The sequence below is a fragment of the Myotis yumanensis genome, unplaced genomic scaffold (assembly GCF_028538775.1).
Source record: "Myotis yumanensis isolate MYYU_CA2020_CCGP unplaced genomic scaffold, mMyoYum1.0.hap1 SCAF_2, whole genome shotgun sequence".
NCBI classification, from domain to species: Eukaryota; Metazoa; Chordata; class Mammalia; order Chiroptera; family Vespertilionidae; genus Myotis; species Myotis yumanensis.
Genome location: NW_027223753.1, coordinates 216,640,788 through 216,656,222, shown reverse-complemented (window position 1 = coordinate 216,656,222; position 15,435 = coordinate 216,640,788). Strand labels below are relative to the sequence as shown.

The 15,435-nt window shown below is 53.1% G+C and overlaps 1 protein-coding gene across 1 annotated transcript; it reads right to left on the bottom strand.

Moving 5' to 3' along the window:
• Positions 1-272: 272 nt before the first annotated feature.
• Positions 273-6,693, bottom strand: LOC139002729 (keratin-associated protein 19-8-like). The gene is made up of 2 exons (XM_070403801.1): positions 6,588-6,693; positions 273-508 (listed from the first exon to the last, which is right to left on the bottom strand). Exons 1-2 carry the CDS (start codon positions 6,691-6,693, stop codon positions 273-275), a joined length of 342 nt encoding a protein of 113 aa, XP_070259902.1.
• Positions 6,694-15,435: the final 8,742 nt, after the last annotated feature.

Here is a 15,435-nt window from a genome sequence, read left to right as displayed (position 1 = left end):
ATGCGCTTCATGAACAAAACAAAACCGTTCTCTGTGTCCAAGGTCAATGCTTTATTGGAAGGTGAACAGACATCCAATCAGTTCTGACAGCAAACGTGGAGGATCCTGGTCTATGAGGGAGATGCAGGCACAGTTGAAAATCTACCCATAATCCTGAGGAGCTAAAGGCTTTTGTGCCAATAACCCAGCATGAGGTTTGCTGTCCAATTACTTAGATCAAACGTGGAAGGAAGTCCCTTGTAAGTTCAGAGGCTGAGCTGCTGGGCAGGATTTCAGTAGAAGCCAGAGTATCCGTATCCCCCCCAGCAGGACGGCCGCCAGCAGCCACAGCCATAGCTTCTGTAGCCATAGCCACAGCCCAGGCCCCCAAGGCCTCCCCAGCCCCAGCCGGAGCCATAGCCACAGCCCAGGCCCCCGAAGCCGCCCCAGCCGTAGCCGCGGCCTCCGTAGTAGCTGCCATAGTAGCTCATGGTGTCAGGGGGAGTGTGTTTCTGTTCAAGACGAGGTCCTGAGAGTGAGTGTCAGCGAGTGGGGAGGGAGCTTATATACCTGAGCCAGCAGGTGCTGAGTCACGTGACCATTCCTGGGTGTCATTCCCAAAGATTCATGGCCCTGAGGCAGCTCGTTAATCTGGTTGCTGACGCCAGAGATGCTCATATTTATCAAAAATGGGAGCCGGCACAGCTGCCTGGTTAGGGCCCCTGGGACCCATGACAGTCTCTGTTTCTAAGGAGAAGCATATCTGCCTTCCACGTCACAGAATAAAAATTCCCTAAATAGGATTTTTCATTGGGAAGCGATCGCATCATCACAACCGGGTGGTGTGAGGGTGCTGTCATTTCTCGTTTGCATGCCGTTCTTTGGATGATTGTGTCTGACTCCTTCTGGGGTCACATCCACCAATCAAGTTTCACATTCTTTACTGTGTCCAGTTCTGTGTCAAATTTACTTCTCAAGTAGAAAACACACACACACACGCACGTAAACTATTCAGTGTGATGTATCCTCTTGTGAAATGCCCTTTTGGTTTACAACGTAGTAAAAGTTATCTCAGAAGCGGAGGCTCTAACCAGAGAACAAGCTCCAGCATGTACGCCAGCCTGAACACATCTGAAACATGTTTTCTTTGTGCTGATCCCACCTCTTCCAGAATAAGAGCCTAATCTAAAAGCACAGGTGAGGGCAGCCCCGGCAGGGGAGGCGGTCCCTCCCTGTGGTGAGTGGCATGTCCGATGGCTGGTGACCCTGAGCCTCTTCCATCCGTCCCCCGGCGTCCGCACGTCCTCTCTGGAGAAGCGTCCAGGCAGGCCCCCCGCCATCCCCTTAGCTGGGTTGTAACCCGTCTTCCTGGCGCTGAGTGTATGAGCTCTTTATAGGTTTTGGGACTCAGACCCTGATCAGACGCGTCTTTGGCGGACGTCTCCCCTCAGTGGGTCCCGTCTCCGTTGGCCGGCGGCTCCCTTTGCCGCGGAGCTTTTCAGTTTGATGTCGTCCCTGTTGGTTCTGTTTTTTCCTACGTTTCCGGCCCCAGGAGGCGCATCGGCAAGCGCGGCTGCAAGAGGCGTCGGGGATCTTGCCGCCTTGTCTTCTTCTAGGATTCTGTGCGCCCCACCTCCCTGTGCACCCCACCTCCCTGTGCGCCCCCACCTCCCAGTGCGCCCCCACCTCCGTGTGCCCCCACCTCCCTGTGCGCCCCCACCTCCCAGTGCGCCCCCACCTCCCTGTGCCCCCACCTCCCTGTGCGCCCCACCTCCCTGTGCGCCCCACCTCCCTGTGCGCCCCCACCTCCCTGTGCGCCCCATCTCCCTGTGCGCCCCCACCTCCCCGTACCTCCACCTCCCTGTGCGCCCTCACCTCCCTGTGCGCCCCCACCTCCCTGTGCGCCCCACCTCCCTGTGTGCCCCCACCTCCCTGTGCGCCCCCACCTCCCTGTGCGCCCCATCTCCCTGTGCGCCCCCACCTCCCTGTACCTCCACCTCCCTGTGCGCCCTCACCTCCCTGTGCGCCCCCACCTCCCTGTGCGCCCCCACCTCCCTGTGCGCCCCATCTCCCTGTGCGCCCCACCTCCCTGTACCTCCACCTCCCTGTGCGCCCTCACCTCCCTGTGCGCCCTCACCTCCCTGTGCGCCCCACCTCCCTGTGCGCCCTCACCTCCCTGTGCGCCCCCACCTCCCTGTGCGGCCCCACCTCCCTGTGCGCCCCCACCTCCCTGTGCGCCCCACCTCCCTGTGCGCCCTCACCTCCCTGTGCGCCCCCACCTCCCTGTGCGCCCCACCTCCCTGTGCGCCCCCACCTCCCTGTGCGCCCCATCTCCCTGTGCGCCCCACCTCCCTGTACCTCCACCTCCCTGTGCGCCCTCACCTCCCTGTGCGCCCTCACCTCCCTGTGCGCCCCACCTCCCTGTGCGCCCTCACCTCCCTGTGCGCCCCCACCTCCCTGTGCGGCCCCACCTCCCTGTGCGCCCCACCTCCCTGTGCGCCCTCACCTCCCTGTGCGCCCCCACCTCCCTGTGCGCCCCACCTCCCTGTGCGCCCTCACCTCCCTGTGCGCCCTCACCTCCCTGTACCTCCACCTCCCTGTGCGCCCCACCTCCCTGTGCGCCCCACCTCCCTGTGCGCCCTCACCTCCCTGTGCGCCCTCACCTCCCTGTACCTCCACCTCCCTGTGCGCCCCACCTCCCTGTGCGCCCTCACCTCCCTGTGCGCCCTCACCTCCCTGTGCCCCCACCTCCCTGTGCGCCCCCACCTCCCTGTGCGCCCCACCTCCCTGTGCGCCCTCACCTCCCTGTGCGCCCCACCTCCCTGTGCGCCCTCACCTCCCTGTGCGCCCCCACCTCCCTGTGCGCCCCACCTCCCTGTGCGCCCTCACCTCCCTGTGCGCCCCACCTCCCTGTGCGCCCTCACCTCCCTGTGCGCCCCACCTCCCTGTGCGCCCCACCTCCCTGTGTGCCCCCACCTCCCTGTGCGCCCCCACCTCCCTGTGCCCCCACCTCCCTGTGCGCCCCCACCTCCCTGTGCCCCCACCTCCCTGTGCGCCCCCACCTCCCTGCGCCTCCCCTCCGCATCATCCCCCCACTGTCTCCCCCCCAGGACTGGCTCTCACCCACCTTCCAGTCCGTATCTCATCCCACTACTCATGGTTTTCGATACCATCAGGTTGTGAAATTGTAGCCGGATAGCTTTGCCCTTCTGTTCTTTTCCAATTCTGTGTATTCTACCCCCTATTTCCTCTCAGGCACCCAGCAAACATTTTTAATAAGCTGTTACTTACTTACCAAGGTTTACATTTTAAAATATCTCCACACGCCTAAGGCGCTATGTCTGTGACAGTCTCAGGGCTTCCTCCTGCCTTAACAGCCTCACAAATAAATGCGCGGAGACGCAGGCGGGAGAGGGCAGGAGGCCGGCGCTCAGCCCTGCGAATCCCCTCCGCTCGCTCTGCGGGGAGAGTAAGGAGACCCCGAGTGAGCCCGGCTGGACCGTGCTGGCAGCTGCCCTGGCCCTTCACCCTTTTGTTCAGTTCCGTGACGTTCACGTGGAGCTGAGGTTCTGTTTGCTTGTTGAGGGCGGTTTGTTTTGTTTCGAGGTTTATACATAATGTGTTTTTGATGATACATTTCCCATCTGAATGTGTTCACGTTCCTCTGCCCAAAACGTATTTGTTGAATGAAAGAAAAAGTGAATTCTTCCCCAACGTGTAGGAAGTCTCTAAGGTAGATTTGGGGCTAAAAGGCTCTCAAGGCGTAAAGAATATTTAATCCTTTGTTAAATCTCAATTCTCCCTCATGAAAATGTAGCCCATCTTCACTTCTCATTCGGCAAAAGAAAAACAAGGCAAAAGCTTTCATTCCCAATGAGTCACTTTGGAGCTAATCGATCACAAATAAGTCTAACAAATTTAAGAATCTCATAAGCAGTTCAGTCAATTTGCTAGATTGCTTGACTGTGATGATTTATATTATTGTTTCTGATGCAAATAGCTGTGTCCACGTGAAACAGAAACCAACAGATTAAAAATAATTTTTGAAGCCCAATAGTGAAATATACCATGATTATGTATGTATTTTCAAAGACAAAAAATAGTAATCTATGTATCACAGTGAGATATATACACACACAAATACATACATATCACTCTGATATAAATCCACATATAGAAACATACATATACACATATACCTGCATAGAAAATAAACAGATATATGAGATTAAGAACAAAAAGTTGTCAAAAATACGAACTTAATATTTTTATTATTTTTTCATCAAAAATTAAAACAATTGTAATATCTTTTATTTATTTTATTATTTTTTTAAGTTTTTAGGGTCTGGATAGAAGATCAAACCAGCCACAGCATTCTCTCTTTTTATATATATATATCTTATTGGTTTTTTACAGAGAGGAAGGGAGAGGGACAGAGAGCCAGAAACATCGATGAGAGAGAAACATCGACCAGCTGCCTCCTGCACACTCCCTACTGGGAATGTGCCCCCAGCCAAGGTACATGCCCTTGGCCGGAATCGGACCTGGGCCCCTTCAGTCCGCAGGCTGACGCTCAGTCCACTGAGCCAAACCGGTTAGGGCTGTAATATCTTTTAGATACTCCTTATTTTTGGAAACTAAGAAATGAATATTTCTTTTTACTCTTAATTCAATGAGCTGAAAGATTTCGACAATTCTTTCTTTGTCATTCTGTTTTTGAGCGCTTTCTACAAGAAAATAGTAAGTTGCTGATGGCATTCAGATCCTCTGTTGGTGCGTGAACTAATGAACATATATTTTTCTTTTGGCCCAATGACAGCTTTTTGTGGAATGAGGGCACTTCTGCTATAAATTCATCGTTTCCCTTCTTTACTGAGACAAAAACGAATAAAACCATGAAGTACGATGTGATGACATGCATCCCCCAGGAAAGGTCAGGGACGCGGCGGTTCCACCTGGGAGAGGAAGTCCTGCCGTGTCTCCCGGGATCAGTTACGTCCGGGAGCTGAGCGGACTTCGGAGACAGGCTCTCTGTTTGGCTGCACGAAGCGAGAAAACACCCTGAGAGTCAAAGTCAGGCTCCGCTTCTCACCCTGTCACCACGGCCAACGCAGGCCACAGAGGCCAGACCCTGGGCCTTTCTGCGGAGTGAGCCGCAGGCACCGCTGCTCCGCGCCTCCCGCGCCGCGTCTGTGATCGGACATCGCAATCAATCAACGTATTTGACCAAGTTTCACCAACTTAGACAAAATATCTTAATTTTATATTATTACCTGAATATATCATTTGATTTTTAAAAAACACCATTGGTATTTCTTTACATTTATAAAAAACTAGAGGCCTGGTGCATGAAATTTGTGCACGGGTCGGGTCCCTAGGCCTGGCCAGCAATCAGGGCCTTCCTTCATTCAGTGCCGCCCCCTAGTGGTCAGCACACATCATAGCGAGCAATCGAACTCCTGGTCTCCCGGTCGCACTCCCAAGGGGACACTTAGCATATTAGCCTTTTATATATATAGATTGTATCAATAAATGTCTGTTCCTGCCCATTTTATCAGGGGGATTCAGATTTCACTGGAATCCAGATTTCTAAGAGACTTTTTTGGACTTAGCTGCGTTTGTCATCAGTCTCAGCTAAGCCATAAACAAGCTCACAATTATGCCTTGTTTCTTTCCCTGATTGGATGGAAGCTAATTCCTCGGTGTGGTGATGGTGGTGAGGAAGGATGTATGTGAGGTACCGTGAGAGCAGAGGAAAGTGAACAGAAACGTTCAGTTGAAATGTTTGAGTTCAATGGCCTCATATGAAAGGAATTTCCCCCAATCCATGGCTGGCTGCTGGGTCAGCTGCTCGATGACAAAGTTGACTAGATCATGTGCTCGGAGCCCGACACACCGGGTGAGACTGTGTAGAATCAGAGTCGTGTGCAGATGGCTGACTTCCACCATCAGCCCATGATGCACTCCGGTCCGTTACCACTCGAACAAATGGAAGGAGCGAGTTGAGAAATAGTAGTTAAATAAAACACATATTGGATAAGAAAATATATTGATATGTTACATTGTCGTTGCTTTTTCTTGTTGACTTAAATCTGAATACTATCCAAATAGAAGCAAGATATTGATAAATATAAAACCACTAACATTTCAAAACAATGTTTTTAATTTCAGAGTAGAATTATTAATTTTATATCTATTTTTCTACCTCTGTGCATGCTTGTGAGTGTGTGAAAGAAAAATGACTGTTAGCCAAGAAGATAGTAGACGTGCCCAGAACCACCTCCTCATAATTGCGTTTCATGAACAAACCAACAACCAAACTTTATTTTCAAATTCAATGCTTTATTGGAAGGTGAACAGATGATCCAATCAGTTCTGACAGCAAACGTAGAGGATCCTGGTCTATGAGGGAGATGCAGGCACAGTTGAAAATCTACCCATAATCCTGAGGAGCTAAAGGCTTTTCTGCCAATAACCCAGCATGAGGTTTGCTGTCCGGTTACTTAGATCAAATGTGGAAGGAAGTCCCTTGTAAGTTCAGAGGCTGAGCTGCTGGGCAGGATTTCAGTAGAAGCCAGAGTATCCGTATCCCCCCCAGCAGGACGGGCGCCAGCAGCCACAGCCATAGCTTCTGTAGCCATAGCCACAGCCCAGGCCCCCGAAGCCGCCCCAGCCGTAGCCGCGGCCTCCGTAGTAGCTGCCATAGTAGCTCATGGTGTCAGGGGGAGTGTGTTTCTGTTCAAGAGGAGATCCTGAGTGTGTCAGCGAGTGGGGAGGGAGCTTATATACCTGGGCCAGCAGGTGCTCAATCACGTGTAGCCCATTTTGTGTTATTTTTATTATTATTGCATCTACATAACTACGTCATTAATTCTTCGTTCCCTGACTCAGGGAGAGGCCCGCCCACTCATTAAAATGCCCGAAATGTCTTTGTGGTTTAGGGGGAGTGGCCTTCAAGGCCGTTTTATCACTTTATCAGCGCATCACGGCCCGCACTTCACATACATGTGACCTTAGTGTCCCTCGCGCCTCCGGGGAGCCGTGGGGAAGCCGTTGCTTCAGGGCCCGAGAAGGAATCCATGTTTTCAAATCCGGGCGTGCCAGACGCCAGCGACATTCTTCACGCCCCGCATACCAACCCCATCGGATCGCGTTCCTCATTAAATGCTTCTTCAACCTGGTTGCCTTCGTTGCTGTACTTTCTCTAGTTGCTGTAGTTCGCTTACAAATTATTTCAAAGAAACAGGTCGAATGCAGGGCTCTGCACGTTACCAGCTCCTTTTATAGTGTCTTCCCCGCCTTTTGTAAAGTGAGTTACATCTCGTCCAGATAGAGGGGAGCAGACGCTGGAGAGGCCGGGAGAACCAGCTCCCGTGAGCACCATGCGGAGCGCGAGGAAGGATCCAAAGATCTGCTTCCTTTCCTCTGAGAACAGTGACCGTTGGAACGGGCTCACTTCCCACCTTTCATTCTACTGTGCCACATGGAAACCGTTATTGCTTGTTACAATTGATAGCCAATATTGGTATATAATTATTAAGTAAATCCGTTGTTTATTATTTCTTTTAAATATATTTTTATTGATTTCAGTGAGGAAAGGAGAAGGAGAGAGAGATAGAAGCATCAATGATGAGAGAGAATCACTGAATGGCTGCCTCCTGCACGCCCCCCACTGGGGATGGAGCCTGCATCCCAGGCCTGTGCCCTGACCGGAATTGGACCCTGACCTCCTGGTTCATAGGTCAGTGCTCAACCACTGAGCCACACCAGCCAGGCGGTTGTGTACTCTTTAGTCTTTGTGTTGTCCTGTGGGCGTTGGCGAGTGTGGGATAACATTGGTCTGAAACTCAGAGAGAATGACAGCCACCAAGGCCTGCCTCCCGAGGGCTTTAAAGGCTGATCAAAGCTCATCCTCTCTCATCGGCTCCTCTCCTCTGGGATGAGTCGCTCCAAGGTGCTTCCTAAAGGCCGTTACACCCTCCTCTGTCCCTCCACTCACCACTCCTCCCCTTCTCCACCGTGTCTCTCACATGCTATGCGGTCTCCTCTTTTACATAAATAGGTTTCATTTTTAGAGCAGTTTAAAGATCACAGAGAAAATTAGCAGGAAGTAGGGAGTTCCTGCACACCCACACATAGGCACCTTTCCCCTGTTGTTGAGCGTATGAAACACGTACGGCACAGGAGTCATAATGAATGAGCCCACTTGGACACACTGTTAGGAATCAAAGCCCACGGTGTACATGGGAGCTCGCTCTTGTGTTGTCCTGTTCTGTGGGTTTGGGCAAATGCGTGTCATGTGACCACGAAAACATGTCATGCAGAATAATCTCACTGCCCTAAAAACCCCCTATCCTCCACCTGCTCTTCCCTCTGCCCCCAAACTCCTGCCAGCACTAATCCTCCCCCGGCTCTTCGGTGGTTACGTTCAGTCCGCCGTGAGGCGCGGGCAGCGGCCTGGGTCGGACACCTCTGTCACTGCATCCCTCCATCGCGTCATCTCTCCTGAGCCTCCTTTCATCTCGTCTTGTTTTCTCCTCACGTCCGCTGAGCGTGCAGAACCCGCTGCTCACGGTGCCGGTAAGAGACCCCCCCCTCCCCCCCGCCCCCCGAGTGATGGACCCGGAAGCCAAACGGAAAGGGACCAAGGGCAGGAAGGTCGGACGTCGGTGATGCTCTTGCTCGGCGGGCGGGCCCGGCCCTGCCCCCACAGCGGGCGTCCTGAATGAGGACCAGGGCGGAGGCTGTGGAAGGACCTGCCGCGAGGAAGCCGTGAGGCTGACAGAGATGCGAGAAGGGCCGGCATCACCAGACCCTACACGCATCCCTCCCGGCTCCATGACGGCCGCGGCCACAGCACCCCTCGTCTGTGAGGCTGAGAGGACAGCCTGACCCCCACGGCCGTGCGGGACCTACTGCTGGCCTTGGGCAGCTGAGGCGGTTAAGGAGCCATCACTCCGCCCGGCCGGCGCGGCTCAGTGGGTGAGCGGCGACCTGTGAGCCAGGAGGTCACGGTTCGATTCCCGGTCAGGGCACAGGCCTGGGTTGCAGGCTCCATCCCCAGTGGGGGGTGTGCAGGAGGCAGCTGATCAATGATTCCCCTTCATTCTCTCTCTCTCTCTCTCTCTCTCTCTCTCTCTCTCAAATCCATAAAAATAGTAAAAAGAAAACAAAGATGTTGCTTGCTGTTGCTCGTGCTCCCAGGCTCCCTCCTGGCGTTGGGGCTCCTCCTCGTTATATGAAAGCAAGGCTTCTCCTCTAGCCCCGCCTCCCTGGCCCAGCCACGGCCACGGCCTCGGGAGCTCCTGCGCTTTAAGGCCCACTAGCCGGGAGGCCAGGGCCAGGCTGTGGCTGCAGCGAGGACGACTCCGAGAGACACGGCGTGTGGGACGGTATCGGGACGCTGCTGGGCTCGGGTGATGTCACCACGCGTGCACAGGTGGCTCAGACGAAGGCCTGCGAGGCTCTGCCCGTGACTTCAAAGAAGGTGCCAGGAGAGGAGTCAGGGGCATCGGCGAGGCTGTGGCTGAGAGGCAGCCCCGGGCAGGCGGGTGGGCAGGGAGGACAGGAGGAGGGGCCGGAGCCTGTCCCTGAGGAGCTGGCCCTGAGGGGCCGGCCTGAGACAGGGACACAGAGCCCTTGGGGAGGGAGGGAGGCCCCGGGAAGGGGCTCAGCGGGCTCAGCACAGGCGCCTGCAGAGCTCAGCCCGCTCCTGGGAAGCTTGAACCCACGGACCCCACACGGACAGGTTTCCATGGATACAGAGGGATGCTCTCGGTGCACCGTCTGTTTCCAAGCAAGTCCAGGATGGAAAACCAACCAGCCACCATGGGACGCATTTGCACGGAGACCCGCCCCCAGGAGGTCCCCCAGGAGGTCCCCCAGGCCCTTCAGGAGACGGTTGGCGGGCGGAGGCGTTGTGTGCACACGTCTCTGAGGCGCCCTGGGGTGCAGCCCCCCCGCCCCGGGGGGCACAGAAAGGGGCCGCACTTCCTTTTTGTTTTGTTAATCCTCACCCAAGGGTTTTCCCCATTGATTGTATTTTTTTATTTTTAAATATGTTTTTATTGATTTCAGAGAGGAAGGGAGAGAGAGAGAAACATCAATGATGAGAGAGAATCATTGATCGGCTGCCTCCTGCATGCCCCCTACTGGGAATCGAGCCCGCAACCCAGGTACTGTCCGAAATCGAACTTGGGACCCTTCAGTCTGCAGGCCGATGCTCTATCCACTGAACCACACCGGCCAGGGCCCTGCACTCTCTCGTTTGTCACTATGAGGCTCGAGCCCCTCTCCCTCCCAAGGCACTGAGAGGCATGGTACTAAGATCCCGTTCAGCAAGTCAGTGCCTGTGCTCAGTGAACCAGAGACTTTCCTACGCATCGTAACTTCTAATAGGGTTTGGGTTTAGCGCTGTTCACTAGTTATTTCTACAAAGTGCAGCCCAATCAGGAAAGGGCCGCTCAGGAGCCTCCAGCAGGACATTTAACAATCAGAACCACCCGAGGGGGTGCATGGGCGGCGGTCACTGAACTCCACGGCAGCTGTGTCCGCGCAGACACGCCACCCGGGGCGGCAGGGAGCGCTGCGTGTCCGGTGAGCATGTCAGGGCGCGGCCTCCACGGAGAACAATCACGCGCGTCCGGGGCGGCCGTGGAGAAACGGGGGAGTCACGTGAAGAAGGGCATTTTCAGTGCAAAAGTGGAGACCGACTTCATCCTGTCACTTCTTTTCCTTATCGCCAAATACCAACAAGTTTTTAACAGAACAGAAACGTACTTATTCCTCGCGCTGGCCTCGCTGCAGAGGTGACAGTGCCTGTAGCTGACATTTCAGTATAAGTTTAAGCATCCGTGTTGTCTCACTACAAATGCCGAATACGATCTGGTCTTGTGTTTAGTAGAAAAGCTTCATTTCAACCGAGTGTGTGGGTTTACATCTATCTGCCTGTCTGGCCTTGTGTGTGTGTGTGTGTGTGTGTGTGTGTTTCTGTGTGTGTGTGTGCGTGTGTGTGTTTCTGTGTGTGTGTTTCTCTGTGTGTGTGTGTTTCTGTGTGCGTGTGTGTGTTTCTGTGTGTGTGTGTGTGCGTGTGTGTGTTTCTGTGTGTGTGTTTCTCTGTGTGTGTGTGTTTCTGTGTGTGTGTGTGTTTCTGTGTGTGTGTGTGTGTGTGTGTGTGTGTGTGTGATGCATATATAGATCCTCTAACTTTAGTTTTTCATGGAGTAGTTTATTTTCTTCATTATCAACTGGTACGGTTACAAATAATCACTCTGATATTTTGAGCTAAATAGAAAAGTGCTGCAGACCAAGATCAACAGTAATTGATATAAATGTGAGGAGTCCAGCAGAAGGCTGACCAGGACTCCTGACATTCACAGGGTGAATATCTACATTTTGTTACCTGCTGCTGACTCAATGGCCTAAAGCAAACTCCCCCAAGACCTGGCAATCTTACTGTTTGCTAAACATGACCATTGATATGTCTGTTTGCATTCCTAAAGGCAACTGTGTATTCTAGCTAATAAAAGCAGCTGGGAACGGAGCAACGGGGAGAACTCCACTTCTTTAGTTGGGTTGTTCTCTGGTTCCCCCAGTAATTATAAAAATTAATATCCCGTCTTGTGTATCATTTGAGCGTCAGCCCTCCCTCCAAGTCTTTGAACCCGAGAAAGCCACGCTGACCGTGGACTCTCGCAGAGAAGTAAAGGCCACGTACGCCGTCTTAACTTACGCTCATTTATTGCAAGAAGAACAGAGAATCCCACAGTTACGAGAATGCAAACAAGAAACGCAGGGGACGTGGCGCAGACAGCCATGACGTGATCACCATTCCTAGTTGTGTCGCTGATGCTGGACCTTAGCGGGTCCTGGTCCGGCCACGGCAGTCACATTGGGTCCCCCTTTCACAGCCTCAGATGTGGGGCTGCTGGGCAGGATTTCAGTAGAAGCCAGAGTATCCGTATCCCCCGCAGCAGGACGGCCGCCAGCAGCCACAGCCATAGCTTCTGTAGCCATAGCCACAGCCCAGGCCCCCAAGGCCTCCCCAGCCCCAGCCGGAGCCATAGCCACAGCCCAGGCCCCCGAAGCCGCCCCAGCCGTAGCCGCGGCCTCCGTAGTAGCTGCCATAGTAGCTCATGGTGTCAGGGGGAGTGTGTTTCTGTTCAAGATGAGATCCTGAGAGTGAGTGTCAGCGAGTGGGAGGGAGCTTATATACCTGGGCCAGCAGGTGCTGAGTCACGTGACCATTCCTTCGTGTCACTCCGCGCATCGCCTGGAATGTTGTCACTCACTGAGGCCGTCTCCTGACACACAGAGGCCTCGCTCCCATTAACATAGTTCTGCTGACCTAGCCTCCCATTGGGCGGCCTTGAGCGTGCGGCTTTGCTTTTATGGGAAGACATGGCTTACTCGTCCACGTCGGCACATTCCTGACCCTCAGCAGGATCCGTGACCCTCAGCGATTGCTCACCGCCAGGCTCATCCCCTCGCCGACACCTGATGGCTCCTTTTATAGTCAGTCGTCCCCTCTGCTCTGCCATCTCCCCATAGATCACTCCTCTCCGGCCAATGTCTCCATTGCGCCGACGGCCTCTGCGGGCTTCCCGACAGCCGAGGGGCAGGTGCGGTGCCGGTGCCATCCTCCCAGAGGTCACGGTAACAAGCTTCACATGGAGCAAAACTTTAAAAGTGGAAACAGCAAAGGTTTTCAGAGAGAAAACCAACCCCAAAGCTCTGGCTGGTGAGGAGATTGAGTGGCCATCAGTCTACAAAGAACTGGTGAGGCAGCCGGTTTAAAAGAGAATAAATAGCCCAGCCAGTGTGGCTCAGTGGTTGAGCATCGATCTATGAACCAGGGGATCAGGGCACAGGCCCGGGTTGCAGGCTCGATCCACAGTGGGGGGCATGTAGGAGGCAGCCAATCAATGATCCTCTCTCATCATGGATGCTTCTCTCTCTCTCTCCCTCTCGCTTCCTCTCTGAAATCAGTAAGAATATTTTTTAAAGAGAATAAATAACAGGGTGTGTATGGCAGGGTACAGAGAGTGTTCGGTTCAGAGTTCAACGTGAAGTTCCTCGTCGCTCCTGATATCAGTTTCCCCAGGTGACTCCAAACACCATGGGTTTAGCCTGAGTCTAAGAGGCCAAATAAATTGAAATCATAATCAAGGCTGTGAATGACCAGAATCTCAGTCCGGGGGTTTTAGCACCCAAATCATAGCCAGACCTGGGAGTTCACACCAATGTCAATTTTTAAAAATATATTTTTATTGATGTCAGAGGGGGAGGGAGAGGGAGAGAGAGAGAGACATCAGTGATGAGAGAATCATGGGTCTGCTGCCTCCTGTGGGCCCCACACTGGGGATCGAGCCTGCAACCCGGGCCTGTGCCCTGACTGGGAATCGAACCGTGACCTCCTGGCTCATAGGTCGATGCTCAACCGCTGAGCCACGCCGGCCGGGCCACACCGATGTGAATTTTAGGGAACCGAGAAGCCATCGAAGCCTTATGGACTGTCTGGGCGGACTGAGCTGGCTGACACGGCACTGGGCCCAGGGTCCGGATTCTGACTCACGGACAGAAAGGGGCCCTGGAAAAACCAGCCATCTCTCCCCTCATCTCAGTCCTTGATATTTCCTTCTCGCTGATGTAACAACATGGATAACCGGTGTCCTCAGGAAGGGACACAGTTGTCTTCTCAGCGAAATCATAAAACAAAGGACACGCGGGAAGATAAATAAAGACCGTGGACACCCGGTGGCAACGCCACATTAAACTCGCTTATTGGGAAATGATCATGGCGCTCTCTCCCCGCGTAAAATGCGCTGGAAGAATCTCAGATGAACAATTAGCATCTGGAGAGTGAAAGCAGAAAGAGCCGGTGGTAAAATAGCCGATATTTATAGAATTAGTCCAAACTGCTATTGAACAGCTGTCCACACACAGGCAGCTCTTAAATCTCACGCCAACGAGCTCGTAAGCGGGCAATCCATCTTCTCTCCGAGTTCTGAGCTGGAAATAGATTTGACAGGAGACAACGCTTGAAAAGTTGGAATTTGATATTGGACGATTCTCCCAAGAACTGTCCCAAAATAGGTGTCACAACACATCCTCTTCTCCAATCTGCCACGCCCGTCAGCCACGGCCCTGCCACAGCCTCAGCCCTGCCCACGGGGGTCATGGAAGCCTGGCACAGCATCCCAGGAGGACAGGTTAGGAAACACTTTGGAGTAAAGAACCTGGAAGTTGAGCTTCCTGTTTCTAAGGCCCGGGACCATCAGTGGGTTTCAGTAGAAGTCAAGTCCACATCCTGAGGCCAGAATCAGGACCAAGACCTTCCAGCTGGAGTCAAAGTCATAGACAGGGCAGTGGCTCCCGCAGCCAGACCAGCGTCCAGGCCACTGCTGTCCCCGCCCAGGCCCCAGGCCAGCTCCCAGCACAGGGTGGGGGTGTGGCTGAAGGCTGTCTGGTTCCTCTGGGTGCAAACGAACGGGTGAGAGAAGCTCATCGATCCCTCAGCAGCAGAGGAGGAAACCACGGGAGTGAAGTCAAGTTGACTCAAACCCAGACGGCTCTACACAGAAACCCGGTGACGCTATTCTTTCCTAACTGAAGAGAGATCCAACTGAGGAAGCTTAAATTTCCCATTGGATTTGCCCGCTGAGCTTGCTTTCCACAAAACCTCCTGTGGCCCAGCTGACGTGGCTCAGTGGTTGAGCATCATCCCAGGCACCAAGCAGTTGCTGGTTTGATTCCCGGTCAGGGCACATGCCTGGTTGTGGGCTAGTTCCCCAGTGGGGAGGGGGGGGTGGCGGGGAGTGCAGGAGGCAGCCCATCAATGTTTTCCCTTCCTCTCTCTCTTAAAAAAAAAATCGATAAAAATATTTAAAAACAAAAACCTATCATGCCCACAATGAGAAGAGTTGATAGGAACCCCCCCCCCCCCCCCCAGGCTGTGCGGCGCCCAGCGGCCACTGGGGACGTCAGCTGGGTAGTGTCTGTCAGTCCGGTCCACTTCCCTGGCCGCTCAGCTCGCAGCAAATTCAATGATGTTCGTTATTTCTGTCTCTTCAGTGTCTAAGTCCCCTCTTAGACCTGTTAGTCATCAAAGCTTCGTTACGGCGTAAAATTTTACTTAATTGATCGTTGACAAGAGGACAATTACTGAGTCACAAATGCTTTTTTTAGAAACATTTTGTCATTCAAATTTTGTAAACTATCCCATGTCCCATTTCAGCATTTCCTGAATAATGTGTGAACACAGCGGTATTTTAAAGGTGAGGACTTTGAGCTCGGCGTTGTAGTCGGAAAATCAACAGGCCAGTGTTCAATGTTTATAACTCATGTTTAGGTAGAAATAGTAGATTTCATAACATTCTGTCAATACTTCTTCAACTTCTTATATCAAAAACTAATAACAAAAAAGTAATAAAAAGCCAAAACAATTTTATAAATTTA

Coding starts and splice junctions, on each gene's coding strand:
- LOC139002729 (XM_070403801.1), bottom strand. CDS start 6,693: ATGAGCTACTATGGCAGCTACTACGGAGGCCGCGGCTACGGCTGGGGC. Junction 509..6,587: donor CTATGGCTGTGGCTGCTGGC/GCCCGTCCTGCT, acceptor ACTCACTCTCAG/GACCTCGTCTTGAACAGAAA.